The sequence below is a fragment of the Magnolia sinica genome, chromosome 12, assembly GCF_029962835.1.
Source record: "Magnolia sinica isolate HGM2019 chromosome 12, MsV1, whole genome shotgun sequence".
NCBI classification, from domain to species: Eukaryota; Viridiplantae; Streptophyta; class Magnoliopsida; order Magnoliales; family Magnoliaceae; genus Magnolia; species Magnolia sinica.
This window is the reverse complement of record NC_080584.1, coordinates 53263178-53282378: the sequence shown is the minus strand read 5'-3', so window position 1 is coordinate 53282378 and position 19201 is coordinate 53263178. Positions and strand designations below refer to the sequence as shown.

General features: G+C 41.1%; 1 protein-coding gene across 3 annotated transcripts in view; it reads left to right on the top strand.

Moving 5' to 3' along the window:
- The window catches only part of LOC131221383 (DEAD-box ATP-dependent RNA helicase 1), a 32356-nt gene extending 18811 nt beyond the window's left edge, over positions 1 to 13545 (top strand). For 2 of the 3 annotated variants that reach the window (XM_058216641.1, XM_058216642.1), the window contains exons 7-11: positions 600 to 787; positions 1469 to 1673; positions 7436 to 7541; positions 7709 to 7887; positions 13211 to 13545. In XM_058216641.1, the coding sequence (XP_058072624.1) occupies positions 600 to 787; positions 1469 to 1673; positions 7436 to 7541; positions 7709 to 7824 (615 nt within the window). In that variant the 3' untranslated portion in view covers positions 7825 to 7887; positions 13211 to 13545. Of the gene's footprint in view, positions 1 to 599; positions 788 to 1468; positions 1674 to 7435; positions 7542 to 7708; positions 7888 to 13210 lie in introns of those variants that run through there. The other variant, XM_058216643.1, reaches the window with a different exon arrangement.
- Positions 13546 to 19201: the final 5656 nt, after the last annotated feature.

The following is a 19201-nucleotide window of genomic DNA, read 5'->3' as shown; positions in this document are numbered from 1 at the left end:
TTAGTTATTTTGTATTGTTGCATTGACATTATATGAAGAGAAATGCTCCAGTGCACTCCGAGCGCTATAAGTTATAGTGCTCCTAGTTGCATCAGTTCACTTGGATGGTCCAATTGATTGATTTGAACTGTCCATCAAGTTCTCAACGCATTTAATGGGCTACCATGCAAAATCACAATTATCAGATGATGGAGTCCATCTTTGATTTGGCCTTATTTTCTATAGCCACCTTTTCCCAAGCCATGGATGGGATGGTCAAAATTGCACAACAAAGGTGGTTCTTTAGAATCATATGCAATCGTTGATGGTCCGTGACAAATAAATGGATCAAAATTTTGCCATCTATATTTAGGGCCATTGAGTAAATGATCATGGCCATCCATATTTAGGGCCATTGAGTAAATGTTTAATATTTGTTAGATTAGTGTGATCTTTTTATGGTACCCCATGAAACGTGCTTTGGACCTAATGAACAGTCTAGATCAATGGATTGGACTAAGTGTCCAAATGCAACAAGTAACTTATAGTGCCCTGAGAGCATTGGAGCATTTCCCTTATATGATTGCCTTTTTCAAATCAGCGATTCCTATTCTATGCAGGTCTGTGAATCAAAGCTCAAACCCTTGTATTTGGTTGCTCTCTTACAAAGTTTAGGAGGGGAGAAGTGTATCATTTTTACATCGTCGGTAGAATCAACACATAGGCTCAGCACTTTATTGAATTCCTTTGGGGGATTGCCATTCAAAATCTGTGAATATTCTGGTCTCCAGCGCCAATCTGTCCGAAGGTAAATTCCAGAAATCCACTTAAAAGGATGAGAATTGCAGGGTCCTAATGTATGAATGAGTGAAAATTGTCCTAATGCACCAAGTCATACTGTTGGGTCCATGCTTTAGTGATTGACATTATTGATATGATGGGCCCCTCTGTAGTCTATATATTGGGGGTGCCCCAGAAATCCTCCATAGCGAATGATGCTATACCTTCGATCAATGGCTTACGAATAGATGATGAAGTATACAGAAAAATCCATCAAGGCTCAAAGATTGAACCTCTGGAATTAAGATCTAGGAGATATTTCTGTGGCTTAAAAATGGACAGTTAAGAAAAGAATACAGCAATAGCCGCCAAAATCCAAAGATTGGATGTTTGACATTTCCTGATCTGGGCAATTTTTGGGGTATAGTGGGTCCAATCATATCAATGGTCTGGATCACCAAACCGTGGCTACAACCTATGGGCTTAGTGCATCAGGCTACTGATTGCCTTCTGGGTCATTAGGACCCTACAATTTCTCTGTTAGCATGTTTGCTATTCATATACTGAGAAGCAGCAAATGTTTGTTTTGTCTGCATGGGAGTGTGTATTTAATGTTCTTGAATATCCGTCCTGTATGGAGGTGCATTTTTCTTGAATATCCGTCCTGTATCGAGATGCATTTTTCTGACTGCAAAACTTAATTCTTCAGCAAAACGCTGAAGGCCTTTCGGACAGGGGAGATACAGATTCTTGTTTCTTCAGATGCAATGACTCGTGGGATGGATGTTGAGGGGGTTAGAAATGTCATCAATTATGACATGCCCGCATATATTAAGACGTATATTCACCGAGCAGGTCGTACTGCAAGGGCAGGGCGAACTGGCCGTTGCTTCACACTACTGCGGAATGATGAGGTACTGGAAATTTCCTATGTTGTGACCAGTGGTACAAGGCACTACACTAATATATGCCAATTCCCTCCATTGCTGCCTTCCATACTTGTTTGTTTAAGCATGCTTGTGCAGGCTAATGTCCTTGGTAGGGCTGCAACTTGGGTTCGGTCAACCTGGACTCGGCTGACCCAACCTGAGTTTGGGTCAGGTTGTGTTGGGTCTGGCATAGAGGAATTCGGATTGAGCACCTCCGGTTGGGTCAGGTTGTGTTGGGTCTGGCATAGGTTGACCCTCAACCTCACCCAACCTGCCTAAGTTGAACCCTAGTACTTAGTGTGCACTTACATAGTCACTGTCCAAGCTTTATTATGATTAGAAATTTTTTGCCAGTTAACTGGTAGATGGTGGAGGTTGGTCTTCCCAAGCCGATTCAAAGGGGAAAAAACCCCCAGAAAGTCTAGTATGTTTTTGCGTAACTTATCAGTGAGTTGCCTTTTGTACACATGGGGAACATGTACAAGATCCAAACAGATCATCCTGTAGGCCTACCTTGGATGTGCCGTATCTCAAAACTTACGCTGGTTGGACAATCCTAATCCTTGGATCCGACTGTTTTTTGAGGAAAGAAATGGATGTTCAATGGAACTTTGGTTGACTTTTTTATGGTCATCTATCTAATTTCCCCGGAAGTAGGGGTGTACACGAATCGAGCTAGCTCGACTCGACTCGAAAAAGCTCAATTTGACTTGGTTCGAAGCTGAGTTCGAGCAGGCCCCAGCTCGACTCCACGCGGATCGAATCCAGCTCGAATCGAACTCGGATCGAACCAGTTTGTGACTCAGTTACTTTGCCATTAATGTTGCTCACCAACTGTTTGATAAAATGACTCAACGAAATGTGGCTGGTGGCAAGGAAGGTATGTACATGAAACAAATACCCTTTTTCTCTTTGTTTTTCGTGGTTTTTATGTTGCTTAGAAGGTGTTTGATAAAATACCTGTAAAACTATTGTCCCTGTTTATAAAACAGTGGGATTTTGAAGTTGCAGTTCAGGTGTTTGTGGAAATGCCTCAATGGCGAACTTGGCTCGACCTTGGCTCGAACTTGGCCCGAGCTGGCCCAAGTTGCTGACCGAACTGAGCCGAGCTGGCTAGTCAAGCTCGAGGACCGAGCCAAGCCGAGTTCGACTGAGGTCAGCCAATGGCCAAGCCGAGTCGAGCTGAGGCCAGCTCGACTCGGTTCGACTCGATGTACACCCCTACCCAGAAGTCCTCCAATAGAGGGGTAGGATTGTCAGATCAGTGTGTTTTCTAGGGTATGGCACATTGAAGTTAGAGCCCACTTAATGGTAGATTCAGATGATCTCATACATATTTCCATGTGTATGAAAAACAAGTCATGGATAAATTCAAGCGAAAGAAGATGATAAACACCATGATCTAGCCCGTAAAAAAACATGGAATCTTGGACAAGAACTACTCTAGTTTTCTTCTGCGAGGATTTGATGCTTCAGGGCCCGTGTGGTTACACCCTCCAAAGTGGCGGTTGAGGCCTAAACTCCGTTTTGACGCAAACGGCAGTTTATGTTGTGCGTTTGGATGCACTTGCAAACCCCCTTCTCATCTCCCACTAGACAAAATAGATGCTAAAACAAAGTCTTGGAAAAAACAAATCTAATTGGTTTTTGCTAGGTCAACTGAGAAAGTAGGCTTGAAACCCTCTTTTGACGAAGTGTGTCTTGATGGGCCCTTAGTTGACCTTGTTTTCGTAATCCTATTTCACTTGACCTTGTTTTTGTAATCCTATTACACTTTTTTTTTTTTTCGAAGGATAACAGTCACTTTCATTAAAAGAGAAAAATTACAAAAGGAGAATCACCTCGCTGAGATAGCGGGGCAATTACTCGTCGAACATAAACAGATTGCAATCTTTTGAATGAATCATGTTAGAGGCCCATTCGATGATATAATAGTGAATTCTAGACACTATGAACCCCACCGAATTGGATACTCTATTAAAACACCTCTCATTCCTTTCTTCCCACACCGCCCACCAGACAGCCAGGAAGGCCATTCTCCATATCATAGTTCTTTGCTTGCCAATGGTAACACCATGCTAGGCTTTTAACAGCTGCCCTGTCGAATCTGGGAAAGACCAAGACATGCCGAACCAAGATCAAACTGTTAACCAAATCTGGTTAATGAAAGGGTAGCGAATGAACAGATGGTTCACTGATTCTGCATTTTCCATGCAACAAAGACAGATATTAGTGATTGTCATTCCCCTTTTTCTCAAGTTATCAACTGTCAGTACCTTTCTCTTTCCAACCAACCATCCGAAGGCCGCAATCTTTGGAGGGAGCTTATATTTCCACACTTTGTCTGTCACTATCTCTTCTGTGGCATCGGCTTTCCTGCCGATGAAACTGTATAAGGATTTGACCAAGAGGATACCGGATTTGTCGAATCTCCACACCAGCCTATCTGAACAAAATTGATCTGGCTTGCCACTACCGATGCGACTGAGGAGAGCCGCGAATTCATCTATCTCCCAATCTTGAAGATTTCTTCCACAGGCGAGATTCCACACTATATCGTTGCCTTGCATGTGATAGCTGTCAGCTACCGAAATAGCCCGATTAGGAGCCAGACGATAGATATTTGGAAAATCTACTTTTAAAGATGTTTCTCCCACCCAGATATCTTCCCAGAACCGAGTGTTTTCACCTTTACCTATTAATGCAGGACATGAAAATTTAAATATGATATGCGAGATTCCAGGCTTTAGATCACACTAGTTCAAAAACAATCAACAAAATTCCATATCCCACATAATGTCAAACACTCAACAAGGGGAATCTGTGGGTCTAGGCCTACACATGCTAGGGCTGGATCAATTAAAATTATAGACCAAACAATGCTCAAAGGAGAGTAAATTCATCCACACATGCACAAAAATATTTTCCCTAATCCAAGAGATTCACAGGTTCAATTCGGGAAACCCTAGGGTTGAAGAAAAGGGAATAGAAATTGGGGATTTAGGACAATATAGGGTTAGAGTTAGGGAAATTAGGTGAGAGAGGAGTGAAAGAGAGGAGAGAGAAGACCTGTAACCAGTCCGCACGTATGGACATCGTGCAAGTCCTGACGCACGTGCGCTGATGGTTGTCCGCACGTGTGTGGGGCCCACGAACCCCAAAAACGTCACCTTGGGTTTGGTCGGCCAGGGCTGGGCCACACACCCACCAAATTTCAGCTTGATTCGACGTCCGGTCCGTGCGCGGTGCTTCACCGAAGTTTCAACCCTTCTGCAGGGCCAGATTCTGGAAATCTGCTGTAGAAGAGGGTTGGCAGCAAGATAATGGTGGATTTGAAGTTTGGATGACTGTAGAAAGAGGTGAATATCGATGGTAGGAGATGGAGGCGGTTTGGGATGGGTGTGGCTTCGCACCACGGTAGTAGCCCTTCGAAGAAGGGAGAGTTTCGCACCTAATTAGGTTTTCACAACTCAGAGAAAAGCAGGAAAACGCAGAAATTATTCCAATCATCAATGATGAAAAACCCTACAAGGGGTGCCTATTTATAAGAAAACCCTATACCTCAAAAAGCCGTGCCATGTGTGCATCCTATGACTTAGAGACGAAGTAATCACAAATAACAACTAATTAAAGCAATCTAAACCGTTCATGACGTTCCTAACAACAATAATAACCAAAACTCAAAGTACTAGATCATCTCAAATAGTGGGCCACGATCATGAGATCTCATGGTGGGATTCACATGACGATCGGGTCCACTCCAAGGAACCAAAACACAGTCCTCTAGCTAGGGGGTCCCCCTTGGATGTCGTCATCGATCCAGATCGATGGTGGGGCCCTCCTCCTCCTTGTGTACATGCCTTTTTTTGGGGGGGGGGGGGTGATGTCCTCATCACCTATGATGAAACCGATGCCTTTGAGGACCTCCTGCTTCGTAGCTATCACACCTTTTCATAGAGCAGAAGCTCTATAGGCAGATGAATCCTTGGTCCACCACCCTCCTATTGATCCACCGTATTTGTTTTTAACCAACGAGTTCCATAGGTTTCCATCTTCTGTACCAAGTCTCTAGATCCACTCTCCTAAAAGGGCCTGATTCATACTCCTGAGGTTCCTAATTCCTGTGCCGCCTTCTTGAACTTGCTGACAAACCACCTTCCAGTCGACCAGGTGGAAATTCCTGTTCCTATTTCACTTTCTTGGGTTAGTGGGTTTCCAATTGATAGGTTGGTAAGGGGCTGGGCTGGCTCATCAGGTTCGAGTCCTGGCCTGATTGGTTTGGTCTTTTAATAGAGGCCCATTGGTTGGGTATGGGCCCGATTAATAAATGGCTTAGTCCCTGGATGAGATTTTGTGGAACTTTCTATTAAGTCCTGATCCAAGCCCAAGAACACTCCCATAATGATGTTAAAAGGTGGGTTTGGGCTTGAAACTCAAGGCCCGATTTCTAAAGGGGCTGAGGACAGGCCTGATGTTTTGCTACCCTTTTAGGTCGATTAGTAAAGAATTGCTCTAGGCAGAACTGTGTCAATTGATGCTTTGGATCGAGGGTGTTGGTCCTAGTTGGGGCATTCTTATGTAATTCACTTGCTTTGTTTGATAAAGGATTTCTTCTGAGAACCTGTCCAGGGCTTGGATGCTAATACCAAATTAGTTGTCCAATGCCCAATATATGTAAATAATAATAATAATAATAATAAAGGCGCACATGTGCAAGATCCAGATGGTGCATCTATTGTATTTGCGCCCCACCCTGGATAAGCCATTTACCAAAAACCTTGCCAATCAGATGATTGTAGCCATTGAATGGGGGATTTGAGCCTATTGAACGTTGACCTTTGGCTGGAATGTTTCCTAACTGCCCATATATAATCCTCAAGATTCCTCCAATCAGTGGCTAGGGTCAACCAAGCCGTAGGAAAGCCCCTTTCAATGTTCAACAAATGAAAAAAGAAAGAAAGAGAAAAAAAGGAAGTTAATCAAATTAAAGATCCAGATCTCATGTGTGTGCATCAGTATATTGCATGTATGGATCTCCTATATGTATGATATGGAATCACTTGGCATTGATAAGTTATAACAGGAATGGTCACTACACATTGTGTTATGCAACCAAATGAAAAGAACGAGGAGAAGAAGAACAAAGAAAAGAAAAGAAAAACCGAATGCTAAAAATGGCCTTTATATAACTGAATGACAGCTATTACTTTTTTTTTTTTGGGGGATTTCTTTCTAAAAGTTATTAATGGAGTTCCCTTATGCAGAAAGCATAATGCTGTTTTACATTAAAAAGCATCTGTTATTTTCCTGTAGGCCTGCCCTTATCTGTTTCCCATTTTCCCATTTTGTACTTTTTATAATGGCTATAACTGTCACACTAAGTCATAATAACTTTTTAAGCCTTTATCTATGCATCTGCATGTGTGCGTTTCCGGGGGGTTGGTTAGTACCATCCACTCATCAGGTGGGCCACACCCATAGCCGCTGATAAATAATAAGCTTTGAGTGTGGTCTACCTGATTAGTGGATGGGTCTGATTTTTACACAAGGTGATCCTCATGGTCAGGCCAATCTATTGGATGGGTTGGATTTCACACATAGATGACATGTTGGATTTCACACATCCAACCAGTTGGATGTGAGCATTTCTTTTATATATGCAACCATATAACTATCTAGTATCTATCATTTTATCATTATCAGAATTGTGCAAATGCATACTCTGTTCTAACCTTCTTTTTTTACAGGTTAAACGTTTCAAGAAGATATTACAGAAGGCCGATAGCAATAGTTGTAGTCTGTACCCGTTACCTGCTGACTTGGTCGAATCTCTTCGTCCTGTTTATTATTCTGGTAATGCACCAAACTTCCAGGCCCTTGTCCCCAGGTGTTTTACTGATCACTAGTCTTTTGATTTTGACTTCTTCTTCTTCTTCTTCCTTCTTCCTCTTCTGCGTTTTTTTTTTTTTTTTTTCTTTCCTTTTTTTTTTTTTTTTTTTTTTTTTTTGTGAATTTAACAGCATTGGCAAAATTGAAACAATGCGTGGAATCAGAAGCGTTGAGGCATCGTAGTGGTAGCTTTAAGTCATTGCGAGAAGGAAAAAGGAAGGAAAATATCAATGACCCAAATGAATAGTTACATCTTGGAAACACAAGCTCCGGCACGACAATACTTTTTTGAATTCTTCCACACAATATGGTGAGTTTTAGAGCTTGTCACTTCTAATACATGCTTTATATATTCTAATTTATTTTATCCATTGTGGTGGGTGTGGGGCATAGGGTTCAGTCACTGGGCTGAGTTTTGCCTGGCCTGGTCTGGGCCCCATAAGTGGGCTTGCATTTGAGCTTGGGCAACCTAGATAGAAATAGTGTCAAATATGGGTTTGTGCCTAGGCCATTTATTTGTTGAGGTGCACTCTAGTGGTACCAGTACCACATATGCTACTGTGGTACTGGGAAGAAGTAAAGACTACGTGATGTGTGCATGACAACCAATCCAGGTGCATCACCCCAAAATACTTCTAGTGCCCAAAAATCAGGCAGATTCAAAACTCAGGTGGGCTGCAACACAGGGAACAAGCTAGGAGAGAATGCCCACCCTTGATTTTCCTAGGGGTCCACTGTGTTGTGCATATGGAATCCAGGCTGTTCAGACCCTTCATCTGGCTCGAATTAAGGGTCAGGCAAAAAGTAAGGTAGTTTTGCAACTCTGGTGGGCCTTGGTGAAAATTAAGGTACGCCTTCCCTCCCACCTTGTTGCCTGTGCTGTGGCCCGCTTAAGTATTGGATCAAGCTTATTATTGGGCCCAGTGGATTTATTGAGGTGACGTATCTTGTGGACTGGTTGGATGTCGTGCACATGTCACGTGGAGCCCACATATTCCTAGTACCACGAAAGCTTATTGTGATACTGGTACCACTGGAGGGCACCTCTTATTTGTTGGGAGTGGATTTTCATGGTTGGACACTTCCCTGATCTCATAGGCTAAAATTAGACCAAACCCTAGTTGGTGGTGGGTTGGTTCCAGAAGTGTGATGGCCCAGTCCATTGACGGTCCTAGTGGTTATCCTTGATTTCAGAAGGACTTTTCTTGTTTATATGGAATTCTGTCACTCCAACGCTTTTGACATTGTCAAGCTAGATTCGATGTTTAAAAATGGCCACGCGCCAATGTAATTCTTCTTTGTAAATGATTAAAAAAAAATCCATTCTCTTTTGTAAATTCTAAGAAAAACACCATTGATTTCTCAAGAGAATATAATTACCCTTCATTTAATTGGCCAAAATAATCATGTCTTTAAATAGTGCCCGGTAATTTCTTACCCTTGGGAAATGGCATGCTTTATTGTACCCTATTATGTTTAATAGTTCTAAATAGAATGACATTTTATTTTAATGCTTGCTTAAGTGGTGCAACCTGGTTATCGAATCAATGAGATATCGACCCTGAATTTCAAAGAAGTAGACAAGAATTACACTCATAAGAATTTTGAGTAAGAGGGAGAAATAACTTTATTAATCTCAAGCTTCTTACAATGTTTAAGAAAAGAACTCAGAATTTTTTTGGAATAACTTCTATACCACCTTCCTTTTATAGACCCGGCCTGTTTGGAATGTGGGATTAGGTGGTATGGAATTGCATTTGGACCAATGTAAATTCCATTTGGTGTTTGGAAAAGATTATAAGGATTGGATTAATCCAGGTATCACATCATCTAGTCCCGGCAGGAGAGATGGTGGGATTTCTGGTGGATTTCGAAATCCACTACCTCTATGGGCCCTACATTGAAGCATGTGTTTTATCCATGCCGTCCATCCATAGGCGCCCTGTACATGAGACAATCAAGATGTATATGCATACAGGCGACCGACACTAGTTGTAAAATCTGGTCTTCTGTGGTCCGCCAAACACAAGTTTCACTTAATACAGTGTTTTCTTGGAGGAAGAATTTGATCGTAAACGTGGGATTGGATGGTCAAAATACCATAGTATTTCCAGACATAATCATTGTGCAATAATGGTGTTAAGTCCACCTAATGCAATTCAATACCATTTAATCCTATATGATCTATCTAAGTAATCTTTGATGACAATTCCCCCAATTAAGAGATTGATTTCAAATCTATATGATCTATATAAAAGCCTAATAATAATAAAAGCAAACATGAAAAGTAATCCTAATTAAATCTATTTATCATCCCCATAATAATAGTAAAAGCAAACATGGAAAGTAATCTTAATTACATTTCTAAATCCGCCCCATATTTTTAATCACATCAAATTAGCCCCCCTATCTAACAAAAATAGTAAATTGCAATCCTTTATTTAGGCCCTCAAATCTATAATTAGACATTCCAAAAATAGCACATGTTGGGCCCTGTGGCGGGATATGGGCGTATGTCATTGTTGGCCCCAACAGTGGACCTAGGTGGGCCATGGGCCTGCATAATTAAGCCCATACACCTCTCATGTTAGAAGGACAAGTCTATGGTGATAGATCACCAAATGCGACTCCCAAATCGTAGGAACAATGACCAGATGATCCCTCCATCCAATTGATGGATCTCTATTGGATAGTTGATGTATAAAGTAGTCAGTCGTCCATTTCAATGAGTGGAGTCAGATGGTTAAGATGATTTAATCAGTGAGAACTTTAGGCTGTGCTCCATTGGCAATTGGGCCCTCGATTTGGATGGTGCCATTGCCTTACTCTTTTGATACGCCTTCAGTGCATGAGACACAGGAACTTAGAAAATGGTGGTGAACTATCTGTCAGTAATCTAGCTGAGGACGAAAACAACTAAAAAATTGAATTACCAGGCTTGCTGCGATCCTAGGTGCTACAATTGTTCCACAAACAAGCAAGTTCTTGCACCATTTTCTCATTAGTCAAACAAACCAAAATCAAATTTGGTAGTGGGGCTTCTCATCAAAATTGAGGGAGCGCCTAGCAAGCGTTTTTATATTCTAATATTAAAATAAAAATAAAAATTTATATCGATCCATAAAAAAAATCAAAACGCTTACCTTTTATTTTATTTTATTCAAGGAGATCATCATCATCTAAGCCTTAATTCATTTCCAGGAGATATAAAAATTAAATGGAAATTAAAGTTTTGCTTAATTCTATGTAAGGAGGTTCGATCCTTCTACGAGCTTCTCTCCAAGCTGGCTATCCCAGAACATCCTAGTCCATTCACTTTCATTTGGTTGTATGGCGCTCCAAAAATCATGGCATTTATGTGGCTCTTTGGCAGAGGTCGTGTTCTTTCAATTGATAACCTTCAAAAGCGGGAATGTTCCTTCCAAATATGCGCCTCTTATGCGAACGAGATGTTGAGACCATTGATCATCTCTTCCTCCACTGTTCTTTCTCGAAAGTCGTTTGGTCCGGTATGCTAGCTCTAGCCAATGTCTCATGGACCATGCTTACTTCCGTCGTTGATTTTCTGCTTGTTTGGCATGCGGCAGACGGAGGGTTGTTGGGCAGAAAGGAGATAGAGGTTGATCATTCTAGCAGCATTCTTGGCAATCTGGGGCGAGAAACAATCAGTGTTTTTGCAATAGGAGTCTTTCGGCCGTGGTTGTGTTCAACATAGCGATCCTTCTGTCTCAGGACTGGGTCCCCTGAGATGTGTCGTTGAGTGCATTTTTGGGTTTCTAGTGTGGCCTGGGGGCTGGGGCATTGTTGTTGTCTTCTATTTCTCTTCTTTTAGCTTAGTTTTTTTTTTTTCCTTTGGCATTGGCCCAATAAAATTGCCCCCCCTTCCCTACCCACCCCTTTTTTTTTCCCTTTGGCATTGGCCCAATAAAATTGTCGCCCCCCCCCCACCAAAAAAAAAAAGAAGGAAAAAACTATACAACATTCCAGGCTGGGCTCAGGCTCAGCCCAGGTCCTGTACAAACATTCTGGCTGGGTTCGGGCTGGACTATTTTGGTCCATCCTGGGCCAGGGTTGTGCTTGCGTTGAACAATGCGGGCCAGGCTTGGACAGATCTCGCCCCTAAATACCATTGTTATAAATCCGTATGACATCTCGTTGTTTCAGTTTTTTACTAGATATGTGGCTGATCACTTACTACACTACGGTTTAGTAAAATAATGATTTGGAGGTAGACATGTCCGTTGGTGTGGGATATGGACATAAGGTGTCATTTTTACAAAGATTGAGTCTGTATAAAGATATTTGAATGTAAAAAAAAAAATAAAAATCCCCCCAAATAATGAAAAGAAATATCTGAAAACTGTGAAATTTAGAAGATAACTTAGGGCCAACGTTTTCAAAATACCTTCGATATTGGCAAATTTCGTGGTAAAAATGCCTCGGAAGTTTCGGCTCTTTGAAGGAAACTTTGGGGAACCTAAGGAAAATAGTGGATTTTTTCAGTGAAACTTTTGGAGATGTTAAGGGGGCGTTTGGATCGTAAGTTAAGATAAGCTACTTATGCCTCAAGTAGCTTATCTTGATTTCTAGTTATTAAAGTGAAGTGACCAAGTAACTTCAAATATAAAAAGTTACTTGTGAGTGATCATAAACCAAACTTACTTATCTCAGATGAGTTACTGCTATAAATAGAAAAAGTAACTTATTTGGTGGTATCCAAGCTGTCCCTATAAGACATGGTTTCACACTTGCAACTCAGAACATTATGAAGATAACTGTGTATAATGGTTTCTGTTATTTAGGGGGTAAAACTATTTGCTGTCAGCCATAATGATGCAATTATATCCAAAATGAGTTCATATCATTCAAATATCAATTAGAAGCAATAAAACACAAATATCATAACCAAAACTTAAAAGGAAAAAAAAAAAAAAAAAAAAAACCTTGGTCCCAGATCCACAGATTGATGGGTTGGCTTGAAGTTGTAGTTACCTATCTCTACTAGGGCGCCCATAATACTGCTGCTTCACATCAGTGTAAGTATCATGCCTGGCTCATGAGCTGATAATATCGGGCATTGTGCACTAGTATTTATTTAGAAGGATACTCGTAAACATATTATGGCACTTAGCAATTTTTTGGTCGATCTGTTTCAAAGTCATGCATAGATTTCAACTTATTTCATCAATATTCTGTTGAAAGAAAATAAGCATTCAAGCAGAAAAGATCATATTTTTCTCTGCCTTCTGGCCCGAAATCCCTCTCGGATTGCGATCTCTCTGCCAAATCTGTGTTTGATCTGAAACTACTGAAGTGATGATTTTTAATTTTTAAATTTTTTTTTTCCCTTTTTGTACGAGTGATTTATGTTAGTTACAGTCGACACTTTCAATATGTTGCAAGTTTCAGTTAAAACACTGTAAATTGATAACTAAAAGTTTGTATATGCACCACAAATTTTTTGATAATTTCGACAATATTTTGCAAAATTAGTAGTAATGGGCACCATTTTCCCAATATATTGGTGGATGTCAATACATAGACATGGCTTGAAAAATTATATTGTTGCAATTCCGTTACATAGATTGTTCATCTGAGATTGAGATTATTGACTCAAAGAATGCCATTTACAGGCACACATCTAGGTTTGCATGGCACCCTTGTCTTAGATCTGGACATTCATCAGGTGGGCTTCTCAGTGATCGTGCCTGTTGGAAAATCAGGCTGGCATATTAATCTGGTGACTGCAAATGATCATCGAATGTGCGCCCATGTCTGTTTTAGGGAAATTTTCCTACCTGTATTTTTGCTGAACAAAATTCACGGACGGTCCTTTCTGAAAGGAGAAATTACCAAGGTACGTTGGATTAATTTTTTATATTGAAAATGCATAAGATGAGAATCTCGGGGCCCACGCAGCATGCAGATGACATTGAACACGTCCAACATATGTGGCCCCATCAGTTGGTTGGGAAAAAGAAGCCTAGTTCCGGTCCTTGTGTGGCATGGTCCATTTCATTAGTGGACAGGCCATGTTCTCCTGGGGTCCCACCTAAAGAATGGCAGTCTTGGCACATCGAATCTTCCATGGATCATTTGGATCCTATTATCCATGCATTATTCCTTTTTATTTATTTTTTGTTTTTTAATTTTTTTTTTTAAATTTTATTTTATTTATAACTTTCAAATTTACTGTTTGAGGATTTATAGATTGGCAAATCTCAGGATTGATGAATTCACTTGTCACCCAATTCCCCAAAAGAGTCATGAAGAGAGATACTGATCTCTTTTTGCAATTTTAATATATGCATGTATGGTTCACCTGATCGGTAGAGCAACTTGCTTTCTGAACGTGGCTATGTTTGTAGTAGTAATCACCTAATGTTTGGCTTGGGCCTTGAGCGTGTGCCATGTTGGAGTATTGATAAAATGAATTGGCTATAATGATCAGGCCCATCATGCAAGTGTGCACATTGAAGGCGATCAATGGGTCGGGTTGGGGTTGGGTCCTAGAGTACCCAGGTCCATGCTAATTGGGTTTCGGGTTTGGGTAACCATCATGTATTTAGGCCTTGGTGGGTTCGATAGAAATCGGATTGCATACTGAGTTGTGTTGGGCCTACCATGAATGTATTTAGTTTATCCACACCGTCCGTCCGTTTTTCCAGTTCATTTTAGGGGTTGAGCCCAAAATTGAAGCAAATCCAATTCTCAAGTGGACCTTACCACAGGAAACATTGGAAGTATTGATTTGCACAGGTGAAACCTTCGTAAGTACCCCAGTGATTTTTATTTGTCGTCCAACCTGTTCATAAGATCACACAGGCATGGACGAAGGGAAAACACGAATATCAGCTTGATTTAAAACTTTGTGGCCCCCAAGAACTTTTCAATGGTGGATGGAGCTTTGTATTTTCTTCATTTTTGGGCTAAAGACCTAAAATTATCTGGTAAAATGGATGGACAGGGTGGATAATATGCTCGAGGCCCCACTGAGTACGCAATCCGCTTCTGGTTCAATAAACACATTTACATTGTCAGGCCCTGTCGATGGATGGATTAGATTGCGCACACACATGCCATCTCGGTTAGCAAACGTTGTTTCATTGCTAGAATAATTTATATATACATGATTAATGGCCTCTCGCAAGCAGTGTGGACAGAGCTGGAAGGAGATCATTTGTGCGAGTAAAGGGTTGGGCAGCTTCGGTGGGCCCTGGTGTGATGTTTATGTGAAAATTTACTCCAATCTTTAGGTGTGATGATGCATCCGTGCGAGCAAAGGGTCCTCCCTGATGTGTATGTGAAATTCACTCCTACCATCAGGCGGGCAAGCAAAGGGTTGGGATGTGTGTGTGAAATTCATTCCAACTATCAGGGTAGGCCCCACTGTGATATGCATGTAAAAATCTCCATCATGTGTATGTTAAATTCACTCCAACCGTTCTTCAAATGTGTCACCCTTGTCAGGTCTAGGGCCCTAAATACCATCTATCCTATCGTTGATTGATGTGGACCACACCATGGGAAACTGTTGTTTGGGAGACATCCACCCGTGATTTCTCTACCATGATGTGTATGTTAAATCCATTCCTACCATTATAGGTTGGGAGAAAAAAGAATCAGGTGGACCTATAAGTTGGAAGATGAGACATCCACCCTCGATTTATTTATGGGCCCACTGTAGTGAATACCTGAAATCAACTCCAACCGTTGGGCTGAAAAATTCAGGCCCATCTCTGATTTAGGTGAGCCATACCAATGCTAACAATTTGGAGGGTGGGCGTCGCTAGAGGTGGGCACGGGATGACTCTGACTTGCTCAGACTCGACTCGATCCGAACCCGGTGGGTGAGTCAATCCAAACTGAGTAGACTTTGTCCAATCTAAAGTCAAACCGATTCGAGTTCGGGTCACCCAGTAACTCGACTCAACTCAACCCGAAATCCAACTTGGCACTGACTCGACTCGATCCAAAACTTGACTCGTACATATATATTTATAAAAACTCAGATGTGACATTTTAGATTTGAGATGCCGGTACTTGTGACCAGATGTGACGCTGTGGGGCCCATAGACTCGGTACTTGTGACCAGGTTGGAGTCGGTCCGGATTAGTCCAGGCTAGAGCTGGACTCAGATCGGGTCAAGCATGCTGGACTCAGTACCGAGTTGAGTCAATTTTGGGTTAGGTCTATTTCAAAATCAGATCGAGTTAGGTCAGCCCTAACTCAGTCAAACTCGACTTGATGCCTGGCTCTAGGTGTTGCCCTATACATTTATTTTCCAACCGTGTGGTCCACCTGAATCATGGATAGGTGTGATATTTGGGTCCTGGGCCTGACATGGGGTGATGCACCTATGGTCGGGGTAGGTTTCATATCCACATCACTGTCGGCCCCACACGCACCATAGTTTTGAAGCTGGTGACTTGACTCGGCCGAGTTAACTGGAGTTGAGGAGATTTTGATCAGAGTCGCTAGGAAGCTAGCTGGGAAGTGTGACTCGGTCACCATCAACACATGGGACTTGTGGTACCCAAAAATCTTCATAATCTCCTTAAGTGTGGCCATGTTCACGGCGTGGCCCACCTAAAGAATGGCTAGGCTTGACTTGTTTCCCATATTGCCACTTAAAATCTTCCATGAACCATTTGGATCCAAGTATTCATCCATTGTTAATGTTTGAGGATTCATATATATTGGTAAATCTCAGGATTGATGAATTCACTTACCACCCAATTTCCCAAAGAGTCATGAACCGAGAGATATCTCCTTTTCCAATTTCAATATGTATGTGTGGCCCACCTGATCAGCAGAGCAATTTGATTTCCGATTTTCGCTATGTTTGTAGTGGTACCCACCTAATGTGTGGCCTGGGATTTGTACGTGTGCTGTGTTGGATTATTGAAAAAATGCATTGGCCAAAATGATCAAGCCCGTCAGTGGGTCAGGTTGGGGTTGGGTCCTAGAGTAGCCAGGTCCATGGTGATTGGGTTTGAGTTTTTTGGGTCCAGTTCTTGTTTCTTGAAGAACTGAACAGATTTGGGTAACCATCAGGTCTTTAGGCCTTGGTGGGTCAGATAAGTGTGTGCATTTACACTACTGTCGGGCACTCTCTATGGATGGATAAGATTGCTCACACGTATGCCATCTTAACACGTGTGGTGTTTAAGTTGCTCTGTTAAATGTTCCTAGGTTAGGGTGAGCTTGCGTATGTGAAATTCACTCCAACCATAAGGTGGGTCACCCATGTTAGGTCTGGGGCCTAAATGTCAGACCCATTGGTGATTATTGATGTGAACCACACCCAGGGAAACTGTTGTATGGGGGACACCCACCCTGTATTTTTCCACCTTTATTTGTATGTTAAATCCACTCTGACCATTAATTATATGGGTCATACCATGTTAGGTCCATTGCAAAAATAAAAAAAAATAAAGCTGTCAAAGGAAACAGTTGGGAGATGGACACCCGCCCTTAATTTTTTACAGGGCCCACTGTGGTGAGTACGTGAAATCAACTCCAACCATTAGATGCCACACCATATGTTAGGGCTAGTCCCCAAAAATCAGGCACATCCATGATTCAGATGAGCTACACCAAGGTTAGCAGTTTGGATGGTGGGCATCACCCTGTACATTTTTTCTCAATTGTGTGGTCCACTTGAATCATGGATGGGTGTGATATTTGGGCCTTGGGCCAAACATGGAGTGACACACCTATGGTCAGATAGTAGATTTTACATGCACATACTGGTGGGCTCGACACACACCATAGTTCAGTAACTTAAAATCCAAACGGCCCTAAGAAACTAGCCAGGAAGGAAGTCAAAAATCTTTTGTTATGTCTTTATTTATTGACACATTCCTATATTGATTTCTTAAGTGCATACAATGACGTGGCATGTGTGATAGTCAGCGCGGAGGAGTGGGCCCTCAGGATATGATGGTTTACACATTATGAGACCTCCACAAAGCTGATGGTGAGCGGCTTAGGTTCAGTAGTCCGCCTAATTACTACTAGAGCAAATGAGTCTAATCACCCTTTAGATTCTATGGTATAGATGGCTCCAGATTTCGATATACGACTTGGGGTGTTTAAGGAACGGGCTAGATGAACACAAGTTCACTATTTCTTTATTATTATTAATTTTTAAATAAATTTTGTAAGATCTCTCATATTTGTAATTGAAAGAAATTTTTCTCTAGTTATAGGAGGGATCGAGAGATAAACCTCAGTTGATCCCAACCGAGGCTAAATTCATCTTTAGCCTCGATTTTATCCTAATAGAGGCAACTTCTATAGTTAAAGGCTTTAGTCTCGGCTACTAAGAACTGAGATTAAAAATAGTTTTAGCCTTACCTTGGATATCTCTGTTTGAGTAACTAAGACAAACCAAGGCTAAAAGGCTTTAGCCTTGGTTTTTAATTTTTTAACCACAGTTTTGAACTAGGGCTAAAAGCCTTTTTTCCCATCCCACTTGGGCTTGCCTTGATTCTCAACCAGGCTAAAACTAATTTTTAGTTTCGATTAATGTCAACAAAGACTAAATCCATCTTTAGTCTTGATTTCTGTAGATCAAGGCTAACAATATATTTTAACCCCAATTACAAATGGAAGCTAAAACTATTTTATTTTAAAAAAAATATAATTGTTTAAATAACCTGGTCATGTTTTATCTATTTAACCTGTAGAATCATTCATTCATTCAATCCAATCATTTATTTTATTCCATCTTCATCAAGACATAAAACAATTATAAAAGCACAATTTACTCAATATAATAATGCCGACTTAAAAATAATTTCAACTGAACACAGTTAATGGAAGCACTTACTTCAGACGATCCAAGAGGTTAATAGGAGTAGATACTTTGAAGGCTGGATGCAAAGGCATGCAGATCGTTAGTCAACCACGAGCATGCATCATGAATCTAGTAAGAATATCTTCTGTAACAGAACCATAAATCCATCTTATCTGTATAAATACAAACCCAACCAAGATCAGAGAAATGAGTACTACATGATGCATTTGTGCACAATATCTGCGGCCCTAGAAAGTTTGTGTAAGATCTAAGTCATTGAACATGGAACATGTGGACCCCACTCTTTTTTCTTTCTGTTTTTTAAGAAGATTTATTGATTCCTATGAACAGCAATATATTCAGGTGGGCATCACAAAAAAGATGCCAACCTCACCTATCATATACCTATTTCCACATACTCTCAAGGCCCATCACTTCACACCGGGGTAGGAGGAAAAAAAAAAAAAACCAAAACTATCTAACCCTTCTAATCGCTCCCAATCCGGCATTGTCGACATTTAAGAGGCCCCTGATTGGCAGAGGTATCTTAGTCCTAACTAGATACATCGTATTGGACCACCCATCAATTTGTGGACCCCACTCTTACCAGCCCAAAAATCAACCAAACATGTACCGAGTTCATGTGTGATTTCAGTAAGAATCCAGATAAATGCAATATGGTTTAAGATTTAAAAAATAATAATAAAATAGATGACTTAAACTGGCAAGGTAATAAAATGTCCATACGGCAATATGGCAATGTATTAGAAGGTATCGTTTTTGCATCTAGGGGTGCACATGGAACCGGTAGAACTACTAA